This window comes from Sapajus apella, unplaced genomic scaffold (genome assembly GCF_009761245.1).
Source record: "Sapajus apella isolate SASKATOON/1434 unplaced genomic scaffold, GSC_monkey_1.0 scaffold84, whole genome shotgun sequence".
Classification (NCBI taxonomy): Eukaryota; Metazoa; Chordata; class Mammalia; order Primates; family Cebidae; genus Sapajus; species Sapajus apella.
The window spans coordinates 3,150,146-3,176,193 of NW_022437024.1; the positions used below are offsets into that span (position 1 = coordinate 3,150,146).

The 26,048-nt window shown below is 40.7% G+C and overlaps 1 protein-coding gene and 1 long non-coding RNA gene across 3 annotated transcripts in view; one reads left to right on the top strand and one right to left on the bottom strand.

The window, feature by feature from the left end:
• GUCY2C (guanylate cyclase 2C) overlaps positions 1-12,505 on the bottom strand; it is an 82,682-nt gene extending 70,177 nt beyond the window's left edge. The window contains exons 1-3 of one of the 2 annotated variants that reach the window (XM_032253711.1): positions 12,079-12,505; positions 4,615-4,727; positions 2,553-2,617 (exon numbers count right to left, since the gene is read on the bottom strand). In XM_032253711.1, coding sequence (XP_032109602.1) covers positions 2,553-2,617; positions 4,615-4,727; positions 12,079-12,295 — 395 coding nt within the window. In that variant the 5' untranslated portion in view covers positions 12,296-12,505. The remainder of the gene's footprint in view (positions 1-2,552; positions 2,618-4,614; positions 4,728-12,078) is intronic. The other variant, XM_032253710.1, reaches the window with a different exon arrangement.
• LOC116533828 lies at positions 1-24,877 on the top strand. The gene is made up of 3 exons (XR_004261463.1): positions 1-12; positions 13,179-13,185; positions 24,711-24,877. It is a non-coding gene; the product is annotated as an uncharacterized LOC116533828 (long non-coding RNA).
• The last annotated feature ends 1,171 nt before the right edge of the window (positions 24,878-26,048 follow it).

A 26,048-nucleotide genomic window follows, 5' to 3' on the forward strand; every position in this document is an offset into this window, starting at 1 on the left:
CTGAAAGCAGGGGTCATCCCTGGCTTCTTCACTTCAGCATCTCCAGTCAGCTAGGCTTGTATGTAGGTGGTTAATATGTATTTAACAAAGGAAGGAAAACAACATCCCCTTCCATCTTTAGTGCTCCATCAAAAGGTTTTAGTGGGCGTCCTGCTTGCATCTCAAACTACCATGTTCACAGTAAGAATTCTCTTTCATTTTTTTTACTCCCAACTGTTTTTCATTTATTTTAGTGTTTTGAGATTTTTTTCATTTATTTTAGCGTTTTGAGATGACACAGGTTTCTTTGACTACTCTCTGTCTCTCATCCCAACATCATACTATTGATTGATTCTACCTTCAGATATCTTTGCAGTTGTCCTACCTTTCCATGTCCACTTCCTTCTTGCCAATCCAGGTCCTCCTGCTCTGCTGACTTTCCCGTCATCAGTCTCGCCTGTGTCTTTCCTACACCCTGTGGTCAATCATTCTGAAAGTTGAGCTGCTTCTCATGGCGTTTCCGAGCTTAAAACCTTAGTGGTTTTTGATGCAAATCACATGAAATACAACTTCCTTCACCCAGACTTTCCTCCCATGAACTTTCAAATGTGGTCTCACTTAATTTTCCTAGTCTTATCTCTGTTATTCCCCTATACATTTCCGGAACTCCAGTTAATACAGACTTTCAAAAATGTTCTTCACTTTCTTGCTTGCTTTTACACGTGCTTCTCCCACTGCCTAGTTAGAAAGCTCATCTCCTTATCTCTCTACCCATTAAAATTTTACCCATTCTTCAACAGGCAAACAATCGCATCTCCTTCATGAGGTTTTCCCCCCACTGAAGCTTAGTTCCCTCAAACAGAGGTGACCCTTCCCTTCTGTGCACTCTACACTTTCTCTTTTTCTTTTCTTTTCCTTTCTCTTTCTTTCTTTCTTTTTCTTTTTTTTTTTCAGACAGGGTCTTGCTCTGTCACCAGACTGGAGTGCAGTGGTGCGACCTCGGCTCAGTGCAACCTCCGCCTCCCGGGTTCAAGAGATTCCCCTGTCTCAGCCTCCCAAGTAGCTGAGATTACAGGTGTCTGCCACTACGCCCAGCTATGTTTTGTTTTTTGAGATAGGATCTCACTCTGACACCCAGGATGGATTGCAGTGGTGTGATGCTGGATCATGCAGCCTTGACCTCCTGGGTTCAAGTGATCCTCCCATCTTAGCCTCCCATATTGCTGGGACTACAGGCATGCATGACCACATCTGGTTAATTTTTTTATGTTTTAATTTTCTGTAAAGAATGGTCTCACTCTGTTTCCTAAGATAGTCTCAAACTCCTGGGCTCAAGGGATCCTCCTGCTTCGGCCTTCCAAAGCCCTGGGATTACAGGCAGGTGCCACTGATCCCTACTCTCTGCAGTTTCCTGTTTGTATGTCCCTGATGGCATCAATCTCACTATGTCTTGTATTGGTCAGGGGAGTCCTTGTCACCTTCTCTATTTGGATGGGCAGGGGCTGTGTTTTACCTAATTCTCTCTATTCTAACACAGTTAAAATGCTTCTTTACACATAGAAGGTCTTCATAAATGGTGAATCAATTTTCCCAATCCTCCTTTCCTTTTGAGCATACTCTATAGCAATATTAGTAAGTGATCAGGTAAGATGACAGTCGGGAACAAATGCACGGAAGAGTAAGATTCTGGATCTGTCTGCCTTTTGGTATGGAAGAGAAGCTGAAAAAGTGCTCAGTGAGCCTGAGCATCTGAGTCTGTTTGTAGTGCTAGGTGCGAGGTGACAGAAGCAAACTTTACAACAGAATTTTCAGAGTTTTATCCTCCAAATCCATTGCAAGTGGTCCTCTGCACAGTTTTCTCTGTGTAGATAAAGGGCGATTGTTGATTCGGAGTCGGATTAAAGAGGTGCAAAAAGGTAACTGAGCAGGATTTTGATTGCAGAAGGTGTAATTAGCAGAACAAAGCATTTTGTGGTGATACATTGTGTGAAATGAATGTAAGGGATCAGGGTGTTTTCCCAGAGCCAGAAAAATATTTTCATTCTAGGATATATTGAGAACTTTGTTCTAAGATAGTAAGGGCACTGTACAAAGGACTTTAACATCTCATTTGTATAGTCTTCAAATAACCATATGAACTAAATATATTGTTATTTCCATCCACTTTCACAGACCTATGGGATAGAACAGAACCCTACTAATACCTTTGGGTGCTGCACTTTCTTTTGTGTTTCTCAACTCTCTACCCATACTTTTGTGAATATTTTATTTATTAAACTCCTCAAATTATCCAATTTCACTGTCTTTCCTGCTTTCTCTCAAAACTCTGATGTTTTACCTGCACGATGTTTTCTGTCAAGGTCAGATGTTAATGACTCAACCTGAATGACTACTGACATTCACTCCATGCTGAGCAAGGGAAGTTACTTGAATAAGAATGACAGTCGTGGAGAGATGGCAAAATACGAGACCTCAACACCTCTGATTGTGTTGCCTTGACTAGACTGTTGTCTGATGAGTCCTTTAAGTTGCAATGTCATGTCCTGACTTCAGTTCACAGTAGTATTACTTACTACATCTGGAAGGTGGAATATGTACATGAGGGCCCCATGAGGACACAGCCCATCCGTTTTTCACTCTGTAGGAGAGAAAACAGAAATGAATTCCTAAAACTAAGAAAAGCACTCAGTGGACAGGAAAGAAGTAGCAAGGGGAAGGCTCCGAGAAGTTTAGAAAGTGGGGCCTCGCAAGAAGCTCAAACTCAGAGCAGCATAGGGTGCCTTAGGCTGAACAAGGATCAACTGAGGCATGGAGAGGTTGGGGAGGAAAGAGACGCCACAGGGAGGGATGGTATTTTACAAAGGTGAGCTGACTGGAGGTGAACCTGGATTCCTTCTCAATGGAGGACGGGAAGAGGCAGAAGAAGGGCTGGCAGGCAGCAGCATTAGTAGGTGCTGCTGAGATTTGAAGGTGCTTTGAAGGGAGAGGGCAAGTTTCAGTTGTGGAGAGAATTACAAAACAGGGCTGAAGTGAGCAAAATGCAATGCAATTGACTGGGTGATTATTGATCTTATTTTCTCCTATTTCTTAAGGGGAATCTGGTTGGGACCATCTCATCCCTGGTTTTGGAGAACCAGGTTATACTTCCTTCTGCAGAGGCAAAGAAAAGCAGCATATATTTCTGAAATTGTGATGTGGAGTTTATCAAACTATGCTTGTGCCCACCTTACCTTCGCAAGATTGTGAATGGCTCCCATTCTTCCTGATGGCAGTGTGGCCTGCTTGGTGGTGTGATGTTATTAATTTATTTAGAGACAGAGTTTTTCTCTTGTTGCCCAGACTGGAGTGCAATGGTGCAATCTTGGCTCACCACAACCCCTGTCTCCTGGGTTCAAGCAATTCTTCTGCCTCAGCCTCCTTAGTAGCTGGGATTATAGGCATGTAGCAACATGCCTGGCTAATTTTGTATTTTTAGTAGAGATGAGGTTTCTCCATGTTGGTCAGGCTGGTCTCGAACTCCTGACCTCAGGTGATCCGCCTGCCTTGGCCTCCCAAATTGCTGGGATTACAGGCGTGAGTCACTGCACCCAGCCGATCTCATTGATTAAAGTTTAGAGCCATGGCTCTGCTCCCAGTGCTCTGCTGCTTGAACAGCCTTTTCTTCAGTTTCTGTAGTAAGTGGGTGCATTGCATATCTGCTTGTCTCTAGAGAGCTCGTAACACTCTAGCTCCTTAAAGCACTGGTTGGGATTGGGGGTTGGGGGTGGAGAGGAGGAACTAGGCAAGAATCTCCCTCTTCCCATTTCCGTCCTTTGACATTGCAATTACTACTTCAAGTTAGGTGTCAGATTCAGCCCTTAAGCAATTACCCATGATCTGATATATGACTAGAAACAAAGATTTCTGGTGTGGAGCCTTGAAATACGTTTTTAAACATGGTTTCTCAGGTATTTCTTGAGGCACATAAAGACAAACCGGTTTATGTTAATATTTAAATAAAGAAACTTTAAAACTGGCTGGGTGCAGTGGCTCATGCCCGTAATCCCAACACTTTGAGAGGCCAAGGTGGGCAGATCACTTAAGCTCTGGAATTCGAGACCAGCCTGGGCAGCATGGTGAAACTGTCTCTACAGATAATACGAGAAATTTGCTGAGCCCGGTAGCACATGCCTGTAGTCCCAGCTACTTGGGAGACTAAGATGGGAGACTCACCTGAGCCCAGGAGCTCAAGGCTGCAGGGAGCTGTGATTATACCACTGCACTCCAGTCTGGGCAACAGAATGAGACTCTGTCTCAAAAAAAACACCAAAAAACGAAACAAAACAAAATTTTATCAACAATTTAAAACAAAAGAATTCCTCTCCTTTCAACTTAATTCCTCTCCTTACAACTGGAAGTGTACACACAGCACATAGCCAAGGCTCTCCCCACTTCCCTGGATTCCCAGAGGGCCCCTATTATTTGGGTAATCTATGGGGATAAAGTCAGAATCTACTGCCTGGTACTCAGCCACTCATTCAGCTATGTGGCTGGAGATGACGGAGGAGATGCTTCATGGTCATGTGCCTGCATTTCACACTGGGATTACCCTGTGCCCCGAAGCCATGAGCTGCATCCACAAAAGCAAATACTTACTGAAATTGTCCTGAGCAGGTCGAGGCCTTCACAGGTGCTGCTCCGGCAGTCTCCTGACTTATGAATCAGACCATCCGAATACATGAAAGAAGCGTTCACAGTCACATTTAGGCCTGTCATCCAGAGATGAGGGAAAACAGAACACCAGTGTTATTTTTCAGTAATTTATACCAGCCATGAGATTGATCCAGGGAAAAAGTGGATATCCATTTTCAGGCCTAGGAATATTTACATTCTGAGCCCTCGTTTTACTCCTGGTCACTTTTCCCCTCTCTGTGTCTCTGTCTCTCCATGTCTTTGCATCTCTGTTTCTCTCTCTCTCTCTCAACAGTATTATTGAGGTATAATTTACCCGCCATAAAAATCATCCATTTTGAGTTTATGATTCAATGACTTTCAGTAAATAAATATAGTTGTGCAACCATCTGCATGGTCCAGCTTTAGAACATTTTCGTTGTGTTCACTGCCCTCTTCATCTTTTCACAACCCTAGATGCAGCAAGTCTCCTGTATGGACTTGGGAGCATTGGGAAGCAAAGACATAGACATTATGATGACCCATTCTTTCAGGGTCCGCACATGCTGGTGCTGCCAACTTGTAGGAGGCTGCAGTCTTCCTTGGTCTCCGATCTTTATCCATCCAGGCAACAAATATTAAGTTCCTACTATGTGCTAGGCACTCTTCTTTGTGCTTGCGATACAGCATTGAACAAAAGTTCCTACTTTCAAGAGGCTTACATTTTCTTTGGGGCATTACACAGAATTGTGCATTTCTGACAGGGTGATCATGGAACCCCTACGGGGAGCTGGGACCTGTGTGAAGACTGAGCCATGCAGCTGTATGGTTTCTCTGGTCAGAGGGAATAGCAAGGGCAAAAATCCCGGGCAGCACCCTTCTTGGAATCTCAGGAGGAACAAGGAGGCCAGTGCAGTCCTGGCAGAGTGAGTCAGAGGTAGTATGGTTGAGACATGAGGTCAGTAAGGCCACATCGTGCATGGTCATGTGCGTGTAGTAAGTGCTTTCAATTTATTCCAGGATAAGATGTCTTTGGAGGACTTTGAGCAGGGAAATGATATTGTCTGACTATAATTTTTAAAGGATATCTCTGGATCCTGATGCAGAGAGATTGTGGGGGACAGAAACAGAAGCAGGAAGACTAGTGAAGATGCTATTCATAACCTAGGTTAGTTTGGGCTACAGTAGTGGGAGCAAAAGTGGAGAAAAACGGTTGCATTTAGGATGTATTTTGAAGGTAGGAAATTAATAAATACAGCATAAAGTATGAGAAAAAGAGGACTCAGGATAACGCCAATATTTTTGGCCTGAGCAAGTGGGTGAAGGGAACTCGTATTGACCAAGGTGAGACAAGGATGCGGGAGGAGAAGGTGTGTTCATGTGGTGCGTGTGGTGATAGAGGTGGGTACACCAGGTGTGAGATGCCTGTCACACTTCCAAATAGAGAGGACACTAAGGGAGTTGAAATACACTCATCAGAAATAGTTCCTAATGCAATCACACTTATTGATAAAAAGCTTCACATCTGTATCTCAGATTTATAATTCTAACTTAAAAGGGGTGTCTTGGTTAGTTTTCTAGAAATCACGCCTGAGACATGGGCTTTATTGAGTTTGTCTTACCAGAGTCCCATATGCAGTAAATAGTGGGATCTGAAATTGAAACTGTGATTGTCTCATCCTAAGCCAAATGTACATTTTTGATACTTCAAATCAAAACTCATGCATGAAGGAATGGCATTTTACTTAGTGATGCACCAAAATGTTAAATCCAAAATTTATCAATGAGTATGACTATTTGTTCTCAATGAGTCTTGCTGTATTACAATTTTTAGCCCCTGTCTCTCCTGGAGCATTCAAGATACAGAGTAAATAGTCTAAGAGAAAAATACCTGTCTGCCCTCAGGAGGTTCCCAGCAACTGTGGCCACACTTCCCACATGCAATGAACGTGGTTAACAATGTAACTATCATCTATTTGTCATAAAGAAGGTGATGCAAAGTTCTGTTTTCTTTCATAGTAGACTGGGAAGGAGATCATGTAACATTACAAAATTTCCAGAAAATCCCTTTGTCTTTAAAATATATTCTCTTACTTTAAAATGTTTCTCATCAAGCATAAAGAGAACAAAAATGTGTTCATCAGTGTCCTAAATTAGATTAGAGTTTTGTTTGGATTTCACTCTGACTCACACGTTTCTCCTCTTAGAAAGCAATACAGGAATTAAAAACAAGTTTCTCTTTGAAATATCTGCCTGGTCACAAGGATGGCTGGCCTTGCTGACCAGGACACCACTCCTGGTGTTAGGTATTTCCTCTGTGGTCTTCTCCCAAAGCCAAAGTGAATTATGTTCATTCTGGCTTGGGGTCTTTGTATAACGGAGAACTCCCATCTTTAGATGAAAGCAAGGGTCTTTCTGGTGATATCCCTGGGTATTGCTAGGCAACACATTTTAGAAGGTAATAGCAGTGCCATTTGACCACAGTCTATCTATTACATTTTGGTTCCTTCCAGTGAAAAATAATCAGGACAATTGTCTGATTCCTAAGCAGGGATATTCTTAAGTTTGCCAAGCCTACAGTGAGTCTGGAAACCTCAGTCTGCAGTCTGGCATTGTGAGTGATTTCCTATGTGTTCTTGTACAAGCCATTTTCATTTCTTTGACTTAGTTTCTCACATGTAAAATGAGGTTAAAACCAAGTTGGTCAAATGGGGTAATTTTTAATAAAACCTTTAAAAGAGCTAAGCATGTCTACAATAGAAGTTGTTGTTCTTCCAAACAAATAAGAATGTTTGTAAAGGTAGAGACTTGTTTTTTCAAAAAAAGGAGGAGTCTTTGCATTTCTACAGCCACTTGAGAGATGTCTACCAACTAGGGTGCATGTCGTGCCTTGCTTTTTTAAATTAGAAAACACTGATACTTTATTCAATAAGAGAACTTAATGAGAGATGTCAGTACTTTGGTAGGACTAGCCAAATAGGAGGCTTCAATGTAATTAGGCCAGTCAGAGATATTTAATGGAAGAGATGGGGGAATGATGGATTTAATGGCAATTCACACTTAATTGAGTGTAACCATGAACCAGCTTCAGTACTAAGCCTCGTATGCCCTTTATTTTATTTAATTTTCATGGCAATAGAGAGGATATAGAGAATTTGAAACCAGGAGAACAGAATTAATGAGGCTACAGTGGACCTGGGAGAATAGAGGAGGGCATGTGAGGAGTTATAAAAAATAGGCTTGGAGAGGGTCTTGGGATACTGCAAGAGAGGGCAGAAAGTGATGTGGAGGCCAGCGCATAGTCACGTGAAAATGACCACACTTGCAGCTGTTAACAGGTAAGCCAGCTCCTCCTTCTTGACCTCCTCTCTCTGTGAGGGCTCTGTTCTCTCCTACTGCCATGAGGGACAGTGAAAATGACACAAAAATCCTGTGTTCCAGCCGGCCCATGACTGACACAGAAAAACTCAAGTATGAACCCTGCACAGCACCTGAGAAAAAGGGAACCAACTATTGAGTGTGACCTCAGACAAGTGACTTCCCCATTGGGGCTCCAGTTCCTCATTCATTTATTAATAGAATAGAGCCAGATGATCTCTTTCACTATATGTCTAGCTTTGGGCTGCAATTTTTTTTACAGATATTATTTCACTTAATCCTCCCCTGAATCCTTCAAGGTAATATTTTGCCATCGTCATTTAAACATAAGAAAATGGAGGTCTGGAGAGGTAGATTAACTTGCTTAAGGCTACAAAGCTAGCAAGTAGTAGCACTGGGATTTGAACCTAGGGAAGTCTAATTCTAGAACTTGATATGCTGTAGAACAGCAGTTTGAGCCACTGAGGTACCCTTAGTCCCTTTCAGGGAATCCATGAGGTCAAAGTTATTTTTATAATTATACTAAGACATTCCTTATTTTTTCCACTCTCCTCTCATGAGCATATAATAGAGTTTTCCAGAGGCTATGCGGCATATGTTATTGCAACAGATTGAATGTAGAAGCCAATATGAGAATATAGATATCTTCCATTATGCTTGGCATTAAAGACATTTGCAAAAGTATAAACCAGTCTTCTCACTCACTTTTTTTTTGGCTTGAGAAATATGCATTTTCTTTAATAAAAATATTATTTGTGCTAACAGGTATTTGTTATTTTTGGTGAATTTATAAACAAATGTTTAAAATGTTTCTCAGTTTTAATTTTCAATATAATCAATACTGATACATGTAACCACACAAACATAACTCTTCGGCACCCTCAATAATTTTAAAGAGTTTAAAGAGGCCCTAATACCAAAATATTTGAGAATGACTTCTGTGGAACATAGTATAATTGCTGCCTCTCAATATATACTTTTATGTGTACTGCTTTCTGTTATTTTTAATTTGGTGGGGGTAATATCTTCCCTTTTATCATTCCGGAACTGAAGTGATTTCTCTAGAAAATACTAAACATTTTTCAGGCAATGACACGACTTCAGATCAAAGGTTTACTTTTAAAATAGGCCGTTTCCCCCACTGCCACTTTTCATCCTCTGCTATAGGCACTCTCCGGCCCACCGTGATACCTTATTCCTGGGAAAATGGATGGAAACCTAACATGCGGCGAGCTCAGAACTCTCTCTTCCTATCTAAGGCTTTAAGGATGTGGTTGGACCAACATGGACCAACATGAAGCTGAAGCCTCAGTTCTGGGGTCTAGGAGTGGGACCGGCTCAGCACGTGGGAGCACACACAGGGTATGGGTCATGTGATTAACCTTGGAACCATACATCCTCAGGGAGGTGATGTCATAAGTTGAAGGAATCTCTTTTTTTCATGTTCTTTCCCACTAGATCCTGAATGTTCTTCAAGACCCTCAAAGCTTTCCTAATTCTTAGAGAAAATATTGATCATTTCCTTTCGAACATCACATACAACATCTGAACTTTTACTTTTCTTCATGTAGCCCTCAGATATATTGTCTTAGAGTTTTTCACAAATAACGATGCTCAACATGTTCAGAACGTGAACCATCTTTCCCCGCAAAACCTGTACCTTTCATATTTACTATGCGTGCATATCCACGTTCAAACCCCTACAGTCCTCCGCTCTACCAGCTGAGCTACTATGCATGCATATCCAACAAAATGAATTAACAAATGTAAAAGTCTGGGTGTCACTGCTTATTCTTTCACCTCCATAGAGCTCTCCACTTAAATGATACATTTAACAACCTCCCTACTAATAACTCTATTTTACAAATAACATGAGTGAAACCTTGAAACGATAAATGACTCACCTAATGTCACTCGAATTCAGGCTGTATGAATCAGGGACCAAGGCTTTCATGAATATTCTATTTATTTATTTTAGGTGCTTGGCAATGTGCTCTCCTAGCAGTAGCAACAGCACAGCCACAATAAGAACAACCACATTAACACGTCAACACCACCACCACCACCAACTACTACTACTACTATTTATTGAGCTTTTACTATGTTTTAGTTAGTGAAGGAGGTACTTTATATGAATTTTCTGATTGAATCCAAACACTATCCATATAAGTTAACTACCACTTATCCTATTTTATAGGCATGAGAACTGAGGTTCAGAAAATTTAAGTAGCTGCTAAGGTCATACCTGTTGTGAATGGTCGGGCCGGAAAATAAATCAAGATCTGTCAGGTTCCAAATATCTGCTTCTAACCATAATGTTCCACTGCCTTGTTTTAATCAGAAAGTTAGTTCACCCTAGGTAAAGATATTATAATGGATTCCAAGGAGTGATCCATGTACTCTCTGGGATCAGGCTGATATGGGTATAAATTTCACTTCAAACAGACAACCTACATGACCTTAGCAAAGTTATTAAACCCCTGCTGTGAAACCAGTGTCAACCATGCTAACCTCATAGAGCTGTGTTGATTAAAGAGATGATATAATTGAAGTACCTAGAACTTAGCTACCACATGACACGTACTCAGTAACTGAAGAAACCAAGACTGAGAGAGGCTAACTCAGGATCACAGAGAGAGAAAACTTTGAGGCAGGAATCCCAATCCAGGTCCTTAAAGAACAAATCAAATGTTCTTTCCATTATACCACACTGGGGATTTTACTAAATGACTTCCTAGTTCCATTATGGCTCTAGATAAGATCCATTCACTTATATGTGAATCTAGTTTCAGAATTGGAGAGATGTTGTATGTGCACAGAAGTGAGTTATTATTCATATCCGAACAGCTGCCCTATTTCCACAGATTTTTAAATAGAGAAAATTAAGACACACCATCCTTAAAACCACAAATAACCATTAAGATGCATTAACTACTTATTGATCCAGTAATTCTATTTCTGGTAGTCTAATCTCAGGGAATGGAGAAAAACTGTATACATGAAAATGTTTGTTGGAGTATTATAAAAGTAATCATGAGAAATTAAAAACGAATGAAATATCTGACATCAGAGAATTATTATATATGTTATAATATGTATCCCCCAAATTAGGTAATTTGTAGCCAGTGGATATTATACATCAATTCACATGATGACTAGAAAGGCTAGGCAGCTCTAGGAAAGTCACTTGTTCAATAATGTGACGTGAACCAGAAGAATCCAAAATTGTTTCTATGCCGTAGTGATCACCAATCACATTCTTAAAAACAGGAAGCAAAGTAGCATATGAAAACAGACTGGAAACATCCAGGTGGTTGGGAATCATGGGTTTTCCCCCCGCTTTATTTTACACATTTTATGTAATGTTATACAATTTATTTTTATAACTAAAAGACACTATGAAGAACTGCAAGAATGAATTTGATCACAAATGTATTATATTAACTATGTCTGGTAATGACAGCCACAGGAAATGTAAAGAGTGAACAGGCAAGAGACAAATGTCTTTCTCTGGATAAAAGACCCAGAGAAAGATTTGGTGTCTATGTGAAATTTACAGTCTTAATTCATCTTCTTGATTAGCGTTCTTGTGAAATCTCAGATCCAGACCAAAGATTTGGTCTGGTGCCTTCCTGGAACTGGGCAATAAACTGAGTTTATTTTTATTTATTTTATTTTTGTAGAGATAGAGTCTCACAATGTTGCCCAGGCTGGGTTTGAACTCCTGGGCTCAGTATCCCTCTTTCCTTGGCCTCCCAAAGTGCTGGGATTACAAGCATGAGCCACCGCATCAGGCCTAAACCCAGTTTTAACTGGGACATTTCACTGCCGTGAACACTTTACATTTCCTGAGTCAGGGCTAGTCCCAGAGCAAGGTCAAGTGTGAGTGAGCACAGCATAGTAGGTTTCAAATTCTTCTCTCTAAGGATCTATTGTCATGAAATAGAAAGGGCTTAGGAATAGCCTTTAGAGAAAGTTGTGTGATCAGACAAAGAACACAGATCTTTGCTTAGCAGCACTCTGTCCCCAGAGGTGGTAACAGAGTGGAGGAAGGTTCTATTAGCATCTTACCAGCGCGTTCCAGACGTTCTCTCACTATGTCCAGCCCCTCATTCACCGCCTCTTTCAAGTTTTCCAGGGGCTCTGCAAAAGCTGAGTTGTTCATCATCAGGACGCTGATTTCGTAGCTGCCATTTTGGCAGTTCTGGCTCACCCGGGAACTCCAAAACAGCCACCCCGGCTGGAAGAGCAGTGACCACAAAGCCAAGCCCCACAGCGGCGTCTTCATGACCCTAATCACATTAGAACCATACTCCTTGTGCCCACTTTCTTTGTTCTCTTGGGCTCCCCGGGAGGCAGGGAATCCAGATGAACAGTCTCTAGTGGAGCCCCTCAGCCCACTCTTCCGCACACTTCTTTCTGGTCATGCCCAGCTGGTCACATGCGCTTTGGAATACAGCCTCCTTGCCAGTAATTAGCAGCTACATTATGGCAGGAGATAAACCAAAGTTCACTTTGTGTTTGCACCCAGAAATGTCAGAGCTATAAACAGAGAGATTACCTGGGCCTCACCCAATAAAAATACAATAATTTGTGACACATCACTGGGAAGAGGGAAAAGAGAAAGAGGGCAATATATCATATACATAACAAACTTTGTGAAATGGAAAATAAAGGTCAAAGGGCTACAGGAAAACACAACTACAATGGACTGTTAGTGCTTAGGTTTTAGCTGCACATCAAAACGAAATCCTTAACTACGAAGAGCTCTGTTAAAGTCACTCAAGCAGCAACTACATAAGATTTGACAATGTGTTGAGCATTGGCAAGGCACTGAAGATCTGGCCATGAACAGCATAGATACATTAATGTCCTCATGGCACATGCATTCTAAAGGGAGAAGGCAAACATTAAATAGTTATGTCTATTTTCTATTTTTATTTTTTAATTTTAGTTTTTAGGGGTATGTAGTAGTTGTATGTTTTATGGGGTAAACAAATATATGAATAACTAAATTCAACCATGAAAAAAATTCAGAGTGCTATGGGAGCATATTGCAAATTAACCTAACATTCTAGAAAGTCAAGGAAGCATTCCTGAGACAGTGTCCACTAGCTAGGACAAAAGGGATAAATGCATCAGCTGAATGGAAAGGAAGGAGGGCATACCAGGCCGGGGGTGGGGACAGCTTGTGCAAAGACCCAGAGGTGAGAAGGGGCATGGCATGTTTGAGAAACTGAAGAACTATAGCCTGGTTGGAGTGGAGAGTGCGAGGGGGTCAAGTGGCAGTAGAGGATGCCAGAAGGGTAGGTGGGGGGGGGGGCATGGACTTTCCTGTAAGCCAATAGGGATTGGGGACTATATCCTAAGAGTCAAGAAAGGGACATGAATTTTGACAGACTACTTAGACTTCCATGGAAGAAGTATCCTAGAGAGAGGGAGGCACAAGAACAGGGAACTGATGGAGAGGCTGTTGCTATGGACAAGTGAGAGTTAAAGAAGACCTGGATAAGGATGGTGGCAGTGGATATGGGTTCAAAAAATACCTAAAAAGTAAAATGTGGGACCAGCCTGGGCAATATAGTGAGATCCCATCTATACTGAAAAAAAAAATTAGCTGGGCATGGCGGCTCATGCCTGTCATCCTAGTACTTTGGGAGGCCAAGGCAGGAGAATGACTTGAGATCAGGATTTCAAGACCAGCCTGGACAACATAGAGAGACCCTGTCTCTATAAAGAAAAATTTTTAGGCAATTAGCCAAGTGTGGTGGCCCATGCCTGTATTACCCAGCTACTCAGGAGGCTGAGGCCGGAGGATTGCTTGTGGCCAGAAGTTCGAGGCTACAGTGAGCTGTGATCATCCCGCTGCATCCCAGCCTAGGTGACAGGACAAGAACCTGCCTCCAAATAAGTAAATTAATAAATAAATAAAACAAAAAATAAAAGGTAAAATGGATGGGACTTGGTATTTGACTGAATTCAGGGCATTAGGAAGAAGAAGAAATCAAAGGTCATCTCTGATATGCTCAGCTGGTTACTGAGCTCTAGAATTCTGGAAGGGGAGCAGGTTTGATAGAGAAGAGAATGACTTCTGCTTGGTACATAAGGATTTTAAGGTGTATGTGCAGTTGTGAGAACATTACCCATGGAATTTTGAGAAGAGAATCTGAACTTAAATGGGAGTTGGGAATTAAAATCGGAGACGTGTGATTTATCAGATAACGTCGTTGTTTACAACATTGACTTGACCACTTATGGCAAAGTTTATGTTTTAAAGTTAAAATAGAGAAAAATAACTCTGCTATCTAGCACTATATCTCTTCCCCAAATGCAGCTGGATTTGCAGTTACCTCACCAAACAAACTATATGAATTGTTGATAACTTCAACCAATCCAAATGGAGGTAACCCACCAAAAAAAAAAAAATTCTTTAACATTTAGACTGCAGACACTCATGAGGTCATTTGAGTGGCCTTTCAGGGACCTTCTGTTTCTCAGCTGATAACACCTTGGCACTGGGAGCTGCACCCTCCATTGCAGAGCCCACAAGGAGGATGGACTCACTCAGGCCTCAGCTTGGTATTGACTGTATGAGTGATTGTGGGGATCCTGTCTCCTAGGGCAGGACAGGACTTGCTTGATATAACAGGAAGCTTTTACTCATGGCAGAAGGTGAAGGAGAAGCAGGTCTATCACATGGCAAGATAGGGAGCAAGAGAGAGAAAAGGAGATGCCAGATTCTTTTAAGCAAGCAGATCCCGCATGAACTAAGAGAGCAAGAACTCACTCATTACCATAGGAAGAGCATTCTCAGAAATGCTCTGTTTCAGAAAACAAAAATGACTTCCTGTTTTCTCTTAAAGGATCCTCCCCTAGGACCCAAATACCTCTCACCGGGCCCACCTCCTCAACATGAGGGGTCACATTTCAATGTAAGATCTGAAGGGCACAACCATCCAAACTATATCAGCTGGGGAGGGTTATTGGACCTTCTATAAGTATGAAAAGAGATTCAAAGTAGTCTTAGCTAGACGACAAGGTGGGGTGAACCCAATGACACAACATCACTACTAGCGCTTCACATCTAAACCTAGCGCCAGTGTCTGGGGTGCTTCAAGCTGACAGGCTTGTTTCTTTTCACTGGTGTACCTGTGTTTTGGATTCTTCTCTCCCCCATTCCAACTCTATTCAATGCTTGAGGAGTGTCTTCCTTTCCCTCCTCCCCAAGCCTTTTAAGTACAGTATTCTCTGTGCTCCAGAAAGTCTGGAGCAGGTGATTATTATGCTTGTGCAGGGATAGATGAAAAATCTGTTAAATTTCCTACTGCCGCTTAGATTGGCTCTTCTGTCCAGGTGGTTGTGTTTACATGCGAAGGGAAGTGTGTTTGGAGACAGTAGCAATATGTCTCAGCTATAATAAACTTGTCTGTGTGCTGGAAACAACTTCCTGTTTTCTCTTAAATTAAACACATCAGAAGGAACAGACACAGTTCACTCCCTAGACTGCCAAAGTGTGATTTGTTGAGCTGATATTTCAATATTTATAAAGAAACTGTATTTTCCATAGAAGAGCCACCTAACACTCTTGTTTGTGCCCCTTAGGGCAGCTGAAAGATTATTTCCTTAAGTAGGTTAAAATGATAGCTTGGAAAAAAAGAAGACCACGGTTATTTCTCCCAAGTGTAAACAGAGAAATGGCCAGTTTTGTTTATTGATGCATCCTTAGCTGTTGGTTTAAAAAGCAGGGAATGCATTTAAATAAGAGAGTGGCATATCTTGTGATAAAAAGGAGCTTCTTTGTATTCTAGGAGACAGTTTTACACTCACACACACACACACACACACACACACACACATAACTTGGAGCTGGATTTGAACCTTGTTTTGGCTCTTTGCTAAGCATATGAACTTGGGCAGGTTACCTATACTTGCTGACCCTCAGTTTTCTCATTTCTAAAATAAATTTAATTTCTATCTGAACCAGTTTTCCAGCTTAGGCCTAAGCTGTGACGCTCGTTGGATTTTGGACATGGGTAAGTACGCCAGGTGATATCTGCCTAAACAAAATCCAGATGCCTGTGATTGAAGACTAAGGAATCTATTCTAAGTAAAACAGGCAAGCATTGACGTGTAGAGATTAGTTGACATATTACTCAAATCTGTCTACAGTTCAGCCCATAAATTCATATCTTGGTTAAGGGAGAAAAAGTCCTGGAATAAGAAACTGGAAGAACAACCCAATAGGGCACTGGTTGAATAGTAGAAATAGATAGCATTTCTTAGGGCCCCTCTACCGGGCTCCATCACATAAAGGGGAGGGAGGCTGCTCCTGGCCTGAGCACCACCTGCTGACTGCTCATGCCCAATGGGTCCATGGCCGTACCCAGCACACTTAGGCACATTGGACAATATTCAAAACATTCCCAGCAACTTCTACAAATACAGGGACAGCAACAAGTGAAAATAAGTTACTACTCTTGCTGTGAACTTTGCAGATCCCAATGTGGGGACATTTGGGTTCATTACATCAGAAAATAGTATCAGAAAGTTCCTGGCATCTAGTTGAGTAGGTGCTCAGCAAGTGTTAATTATTGTTATTCTTCAGTGCCCTTCTCTCCACAGCAGACTAGATTAAGACTTTCTTTTTGATGCTTTTGTGTATTATAGATATTTTTTCTCTAACATTAATTAAAAATTTAATTAAAACTAATTTAATTGAAATTTTTAAATATATGCCAATTTTATTGTATTGGAAAAGAATGGTAGTGGGAAGAAATTTTAGTTATACTCAAGAAATGATAGGCTAGATGTGATTTTAAAAATATTTCTAAAACAAATATATGAAATCTACCACAGGAACAGAAGTTTAAACTATTTATGTAGACACATCTATTTACTGCTTGAAATATGTTTATAGCAAACCAGCATAATGTATTTGAAACGGAGAACAGAAAATAAGAGATATAGAATGCCTGGGTGCAGTGGCTCATGCTTGTAATCCCAGCACTTTGGGAGGCTGACGTGGGTGGATCACGATGTCATGAGTTCGAGACCAGCCTAACCAATATGGTGAAACCCCCGTCTCTACTAAAAATACAAAAATTAGCCAGGTTTGGTGGTGCATGCTCCTCAGGAAGCTGAGGCAGGAGAATCGCTTGAACCTGAGAGTCAGAGGTTGCAGTGAGCCGAGATTATGCCACTGCACCCCAATCCCAGCCTGGGCAACAGAGCGAGACTTTGTCTCAGATTAAAAAAAAAAGAAAAAAGAAATATAAAATGATGCATACTCCTTTTCATGTTATGCATAAGATTAGGAAAACATAATTTCTCTAATGCTTAAAACTTGGCAAAATGATTCAAAGAATGAACCAATGTCTGGTGGAAAGAATCAGATTTAAAGTGATTTAAAGTGATTGTTATATGTAGATTTAAGGTGATTGTTACATGTAACAGAAGTCAAGGAGAAGACTTCTTGATCCTTCAAGGTTGCAAAACCAGTTGCCCAAAGGCTCATTAAATCAAATGTATTAAGTGCATTCACATTCCACACACATTATTTTTCTGTTAAAAAAGTAAAGAGTTATACAATTCTGCTGTTGGGGTAATATATCAGTTTTGATTCTGTAGTTATGAGTCAGGAAAATAGGGTCTGGAGGCAGGGAATATAAGGCCAATTCACACTTCAGCTGTGACAGAAAATACACTCTCCATAGGGCATACACTGAGTAAATGACTTCGTAACTTTACTTCATCCTCTTCATTGATATAGGGTGTACCCCAAGTAGGGGGTATTTAAACTCACAAAAACTCTGTAACAGGGCCATTGAGCTCTGTGCAGACCTATGCTCAGGTCTGCTCTCACACTGTGGAGTGTACTTTCATTTTTTATAAATCCCTTCATTCCTTTCTTGCTTTGTTTGAGTGTTTTATCTAATTCTTTATTCCAGACACCAAGAACCTGGACACCTTCCACCAGTGACAGTAATATTTGTGTACTTTTTTCCCTAGCTCTCAAACGTCATTGCAGGCTTTTAATATTCTCAGAGATAGAGACAGTGATAGGATGACCCTGATGAGTAAGGAAGGAAAATAAACAGAAGGAAGCTAAGTCCATTTACAGCCCTTACTCACAACACCCTTGTGAAATAAAAGGGGAGAGTATTTAAATTAAGGCATTGGCAAGAGAAGCAGAAGGTAAGAGTCAACAAAATACAAAGCTGTAAATTTGTGGGGAAAGAAAATACAATTATATAGAAAATGTGAATATGAAGCCTAGTGAGAATTACTGGAAAAAAATAGAAATTTGCAAGAGCAGCTTGTAACATAAACATGAAGTTAGCAAGAATGATAACTGATACAGGAGGTTTGGTTTTTTTAGTTTGAGAACATGGAGGAAGTTGGATCATAAAGTTTCTGGTGTCAGTTTCTTGTGTCTTCTTGCTGTGTAACTGTCATGCAGAAGGCACGTGGACTTTTTACATGACCTCCACAGAAAAATTGGAGACAAAAGAAAAATAGTTGGTCATTTGCTCTTAAAAGAAGGACAGTTAGGAATAGTTTTGCAGTTCAGTGCTTTCAAGCTTAACTCCGAAATGAGAAGACATGACAGCAGTTGAGATGCAAATTTCAAATTCCCTCTGTTCAAGTGGAAGGGTTCCTGGAAATGGTATGGTCAAAGAAAAAAAAAATTCCCGAAGCAAAACATGTAAAGAGAATGGAGAAGAAGATTGCTGAGAAGGTGGAGAGGACTGAAGATTTAGCTTCAGACAAGATGGACCTTCAGACAAGTTTGATGCAGGAAAGTATGAAAATACTGAGGCCCCATCAGAGAACAGAGGGTTTGACTTCATCTGACTCTGTCTCCTCTGCTTGTGTTTTCTTAATAAATGTCTACATGTGAGGCAGACAACATACAAAAATCTATACTTAAAATAGAAATGATTGGGCTCTAAGATAATGAAATGGCTCCATTGTCTGAGGTATCTGCTCTGATTCTTTGTCACAGTTGAGAAAGTATTTATGACACAGGCACACACGAGGAGTGTGGGTTTAGGAGCAGAAAGTTTAATAGACAAAGAAGAGAAGAGAGAAAAGGCTTCCTCATGCTGAGAAAGTGGGGTGGCCCAAGAGAGGGTCTCCAGTTTTCGGCTGAATGAAATCAATTTTGTACAGAGGCTTGAAGGGGCAGTGATTGATTTACATAGGGCCCAGGTGATTGATTTGACAGGTATGCCTGTCATATCAATTTGACATAGCCCCAAAACACTGGCCCTCCCATCTTAGTCTTTTATTATGCAAATGTAGTTTCTACCTGGCAGCTCACCATGATATCTATACTTGTGGTTTTACCTAGAGGCTGCCAAAACACTGGCATACATGGTGACAAGGAAGAAAGGGCAGGAGGTGCCATGTTGAAAGTACCTGGCTTCCAGGTATCACTGCCGTCGTTTACATATAAAAGCTCCTAGTTTGTGTAGGTATGCCTGACTTTTCAGGCTGCTTTCTGTTAGAAGAAATGGTGTGGGGCTGCTTTTTATTAAAGGAAAATTCCACCAAGAACTTTTACACTTTCTGGCTGCCTAAAAATAATTTCTTAAAACTCTTGTTTTGTTTTGTGTCTGTGTTGTACATGTACGTGTGTGGTTTTTTTTTGTTGTTGTTGTTTGTTTGTTTTTTGATGCTAAGTTTCACTCTTGCTGCCCAGGGTGGAGTGCAATGGCATGATATTAGCTCACCGCAACCTCTGCCTCCCAGGTTCAAGCAATTCTCCTGCCTTAGCCTCTCAAGTAGCTAAGATTACAGGCACCCACCACCACGCCTGGCTAATTTTGTATTTTTAGTAGAGATGGGGATTTCTCCGTGTTGGTCAGGTTGGTCTCGAACTCCCGACCTCAGGTGATCCACCCGCTGTGGCCTCCCAAAGTGCTTGGATTACAGGCATGAGCCGCTGCACCTGGGCAGCTCCTGTATTCATAAGAGTTTAGGAAATGATAAAAAGGCCACTGAAATGAAAGTGGGAGAAGGCTCAAATGCTGTGAATTATGTTGTGAATTAACATCGGCCATTTATTGAGCACCTACTGGGAATTTGCCACTCAAATTATCTGCCAAACACCCAAGTCTGAATAACCATAATTTGTTTTTGAAGTAAAAATCATTTCCACAAAACAGTGTCTATTTCAGCTTATGACTCAAGCAATCATACAAATAAGTCGTAGTGGAAGAAGAATATAATGACCAAGAGTGGAGTTTGGTGGCACTGCTTTGATTTATGCTGAGGTTACAGTGGTTTTACCATTATTGCTCTTGTATAATACTATGTGAACCCAGACCATCTGAGACAGGTCTCAGTTAATTTAGAAAGTTTATTTTGCCAAGGTTGAGGATGTACCCACGACACAGCCTCAGAAAGTTCTTATGACATATGCCCAAGGCGGTTGGGGTACAGCTTGGTTTTGTACATTTTAGGGAGACGTAAAACATCAATCAATAAATATAGGAAGTACTGTACATTGGTTCTGTCTGGAAAGGTGGGACAACTTGAAGCAAAGGCAGGAAGACTCAAAGTGGGAAGGGAGCTTCCAGATCACAAAGAGGTGAGACACAAATGGTTGCATTCTTTTGAGTTTCTGATTAGCCTTTTCCAAAGGAGGCAATCAGATATGCATCTATGTCAATGTGCAGAGATGAGCAGAGGAGTGACTTTGAAAAGAATGGGCATCAGGTTTGTCCTAAGTAGTTTCCTTAGTGATATTGGGGCCCAAGATATTTTCCCTTCACACTGTTAACATTAACGTCAATATATAGAAAAGGCAAACAACATTTTAGTGTTCTTATGATATTGATCTCACTGACCCCTTTAAGTGTCTTGGGGACCCTCACCCAAGGTGTCTATGAACCACACTTTGAGAACCACTCCTTTGCATGATATCTATCTTGCTCACATTGCAGGTCTCATCTCCTGTCACTCTCTGCTTGACTTTTCAAGTTCCGCCCACTAAAGGATATTTATATCAGCTCTTCACAAAAAGCTCTGCCCCTTGGTGTCCCATTGTTATCAGATCTCAGCTCAAAAGGCACCTTGCAAAGACACTTTCTGTGATCACCCAGTTTAAAGAACACCCCTTACCAGGAGTCATTCCCTATTACTTTATCCTGCTTTATTTTCTAGAAAAATTTTTATCATTTCATATTAGTTTATTTTCTGAATTCAAGGAATTGAGCTATCTTGTTCATTTCCATATCCCTATCTTTTAAAACAGTATAGTCAAACTTCAACACTTATTGAATAAATAGATTTTAAAAGGACATTGAGGAATGAAAAAGAAAAGGTGAATATGACAGTGATTTGAATAATATAAAGCCTTATGAAGTTGTTTACTATAGTTTTTAATATTAATCTCTTGATGACTATGATCTGCTGATGATTATTTCCTATTTTTTAAATGTTATTATAATCAGACTTTAATATTCTCTATGTTGGATACAACAAGTTCTAAATTTCTCTTCAAAGAATCAGTATGTCAGTATGTTCAGTTTTTTGTCCTCTGTTTTAAAGTTTAACTTCTTCATAGTTTCAGTAAACAAACTTTTCTGCCAGTTCTATAGTAGTTCACATCTGTTCCCCTGGTCACCTGCTCTGTCCTGACTCACCCTGATTACCTGTTTTGACCTGAGTCATCCCTGGCTACCTTCTCTTACTAAGTCACCTTTAGTTACCTGTTCTGTAACCATCCTTCCCACCAAACTGCTCATCCTGCCACTCTGGGTGATACTACTGCTTGCTTTAAAACAGCCAATCAGAATTAGCTTAGCCTGTGTGGTCCAACCTTAACCAATAGGGTAATGACATGGCAGTAGGGGCTACCTGCGTCAGGGATAAGAAGCCCTTCCCTCCTCCTGTTTGGATATGTGCTCACCATTGCTCCATCTATGAGACACACCCTTCTATAGAAGTAAATTGCCTTGCTGAGAAAATTTATATTTGAATGCTACTTCTTTTGTGGCATCAAAAATTTATATATAACAATTGGTGGCCCATATGGGGAAAAGCCATTCTCTTCCAGGCAGCCTCAGGTCCTCTCTTGTGAGAAGACATGTCCTGCTGTCTCACTGCAGTGGCCTCAGGGGTAAGGAATTGAGACCCATCCGGTGTGATGAACAAATCCAGACTCTCAGCAACGCAGGAGAAGAAGGCCTACAAATACTGCTGCAACCAGGTGACTCGGTGCACAGTCCAAGGAAAAGATGCTGCCAGAGCCAGTAAAGTATTTCATTGGTGGTTGGGAGCTGAGGTAAGAAAAACCACAAGGGGGCAGTAAAGTATTCCTTGGTCGGAACATACCAAGGCAAGGAAAGCCGCTGGGGGTGGTGAAGTATTCCTTGGTCGGGTTGACTTAGAGGTTAAAAAGGCGCAAGACATGTCCATTGGGGGGATTGAACCTCACGCAAACCTCCAGTAGCACGGGAGGTGAGAAATTTCCAGTAGGGGAAATTGGGCCTTACCCCAAAAGGTGAGACATTTTCAGTAAGGGAAATTGAACCTCTCCCCAAAACCATCAAGATGGGAAATAACCCAAGTAAGGTAAGAGATAAAAGAATAAAGCTAGCAACAATTTTTGCCTAATAGTCCCCTAGGCCTAATGTTAAAACATTAAAATAATAATAATAAAAAGAAAACAATACCCTATTCCTTTAAATGCGAAGGTAAATTTAAAACCTATAATTAATAATTATAGGTCTTTTCCACGATGGGCTTTTTGAACTTTTTATGTCTCCCTAAAACACTCCAGTACTGCCTGTAAAGAAGTCAGATGGGTCATACCAGTTAGTGCAAGACTTTAGAACTATTGATCAGGTAGCCAAACAGGAGGCTGTTTCTTAGCTGTACAACTGGCCTGCTTTACAGCTAGGTAAAACCTAGGACACATGGAGTTAAATGCTAGAATAAGGCAGACCTTATCTGCACTCCTGTCTAGGTCCTAGGCTCTACACCCAGCATATAATTAAAATCCCAAACTTACAAGGTTTTCAACAAAAGTACAGTTTGTTGAAAGTTAACAGTGTAACATATATTATTCTAACTTCCAATCTTGTAGCCTTAGGCAGTCTAGTCCACAGACATAAATGGAAGTTTGCTTCAGGAAAAAAAAAAAAAACAAAAATCAAAAATGGTTATCATCTTTGACAAAGAGGAAAGAAAAGGAGGGAATTTATGTAAAAAGAATCTTACATGGTAAATTCTTGTCTTAAAGTAAATTAACTGGTTGTTTAAAGAAAGGCATGTTTACAACAAATCAGAAAAAGTTAAGAAATGTCAAAGATTGTCTGTGAAAGTTGTGAAAAATGTTATAAAAGATTATTTATGCATGAAATGTTGTATAATTTAAAAGTAATTAGGCCTCCTAAATGTTAAGCTATTGAAAAAACAGTTTATGTGCAAGGTGTGTGAGGAAAGTAAATATACTTTCGGTAAAAGAATTATAAGGAGGCATAAGAATGTAGATTTTTATCTATATTAAGATTAAAAATTGTTTTAAAGGTTTAAGCAAATTTTGGAATGTTAATTTTAAAGGAAATTCTGTGTGTAAACATATTGGCTAAAGTTAAAGGGATGTCATTCAGTTTTTCTGTAAACTGGACATTACAATAAAAGCACAATGGGTTTTTTTAAAGCACTAACCTGTTCTCCTGTAGTTATCTCATGAATGAAGGCTGATGAAAGGGGAATTCAAGACAAAGACAAAAGGTTCTGTTTGAAAGAAGGGGTCAGAGGGCTCTTTCCTTCTAGTGAACAAAGGCCCTGAGCTTTTACAGCCCTTCATACTTATTAAGTAAAGTGAATAGGGAGGAGATGGTGATTGTCAGTCAGCTACTTGATTTATGTTGGCAGCTGATTTATCACAGGTACTGCTTCCCTTGTTCAACAGGTTCCAGATATTCAGGTAGATAACCTCAAGGAGCACAGATAACCTCAAGGAGGGTGGGACCTGGGATGTGACTGCCCTCAACATTCCTTCTGGTGGCAGGCACAGTTTGTCAGTTTGCCAGCGTCCTGCTTTCATGAGAACAGTTTGCTGTTTGCTCATGTAGCCTCCAGAGGGGTATTGAGTTGGTCATGCCCCACATTCTTGGGGTCACCAACACTGCTCTTTAACAAAAATTATAAAGGGTTAAAAAGAGTCTATAAAAATCTTACCTATGGTCAGACATTAAAATTGCGTAAATGTCTACGAGGTTTTATAAAAATTGAGTTTAACATTAATAGCACACTAATATAAAGGTAAAATTTAGTTTATCCTGCATAAAATCATACAAGAAGCATTGTCAAATATAAAATGGTGTTTGGCTTTTTTTTGGTTTAAACACTAATAAAAATAGGTGCTAAAGAGAATTCAGAAGGAAAATGGATAGTGCCAGACTAGAAAGAAACGTTATCCAAACCCTTTATAAGGGAAATCTTATTCCAACTGCATCAAGGGATCCACTGAGGTTCCCAGGCCATGTGTGATGCAGTTCTCAGAGATCATGGGTGTATAGGAATGGCCAAAGAAGTTACAGATAGTTTCTTCGTATGTCAGAAAAACAAACAAACTATAAATAGATTACCCCTTGGGGGAAGGAGTCCAGGCCTAAGACCATTCCAAAATATCCAAGTTGATTACACAGAAATGCCTCCAATTGGTCTTCTAAAGTATCTGTTAGTGAAGAGGGAGACCCAGGCTTCTCAGATCCACTTCCCCTTTGACTATCATGCTGCATTTCGATAGAAGAAAAGGGTGACCGACTGGCGCCTCCAGTTTCACCTTCCTATAGGTGACAGGCTAGGCTTTGGGGAAACTCTCCAGAAGGCACTATTTTTACTTAAAACAAGATCAAGCCAGAAACCTTTTCACATGTGAGTCCTGAAACTGTAAACCAGAACACTTTCATATGTGATTCCTGAAACTGTAAACCAAAACCTTTTCACATGTGAGTCCTAAAACCATGAACCTAAGATTCTTCCACATGTAACATCTAAAGCGTAAGCCTATATAAAGGCAGAACCTTCCTTTGTTAGAGGAGCTGGGGTTTTGACAAATTACTGCCTGGTCTCCCGGCCAAATAAGCTCCTCCCTCCTTTATTCGGTGTTTGAGGGATCCGTTTCCCGTGGCCGCTCCTGCTACGTTAGTAATAGTGGATCACCTTAATCATGAGAGAGAAGCTATTCCCTTTTCAAGTACAACTGCTGATAATGTAGTCAAAGCATTAGTTGAAAATATTATACCCAGGTTTAGATTAATAAAAGACATTGATTCACATAATAGGACTCATTTCACTGCACATGTCATAAAGAAATTAGTCCAGGTACTGGATATAACATGGGAATATCATACTCCCTGGCACTCACCTTCATCAGGGAAAATAGAACGGCCAGCACCCTGTTGAGAGTCCAAACTGCTCCCCCAAAAGACATAGGCCTATCCCCTTATAAGGTGCTTTATGAATTGCCCCATCTACATCCTACCACTGATCTTCCTACATTTGAAACAAAAGATCAGTTTTTCAGAAATTATATACGTGGTTTATCTTCCATTTTCTCTTCCCTCAGAACTAAAAGGTCTTTTAGCACAGGTGCCACCCCTAAGAGTTTCCAGGACACAGACATCAGCCTGGGGACCACGTCCTTATCAAAAGCTGGAGAGAAGGAAAAGCTCAAACTGGCCTGAAAAGGACCTTACCTAGTGCTCCTAACTACTGAAACCATAATATGGATAGCAGAAAGAGGATGGACCCATCATACCCAGAGTCAAAAAAGCTCCACCCCCTCCAGAATCATGGGCCATAGTCCCAGGGGAACCTTACCAAACTAAAGCTAAGAAAAGTTTAACCCTCTTTATTTATTTTATTTTTCCTTCTTCTTTCCTTGTTCTACTGCTGACCACCTTGTTATTAACGTGACCAGGTCACCTTTTCCTCAGACGGCCACATTTGATGCCTGTCTCACCATACCTTGCGGGGATCTCCAAAACCAAAGGCAACTGGCCTCCTCAGAAAAATAT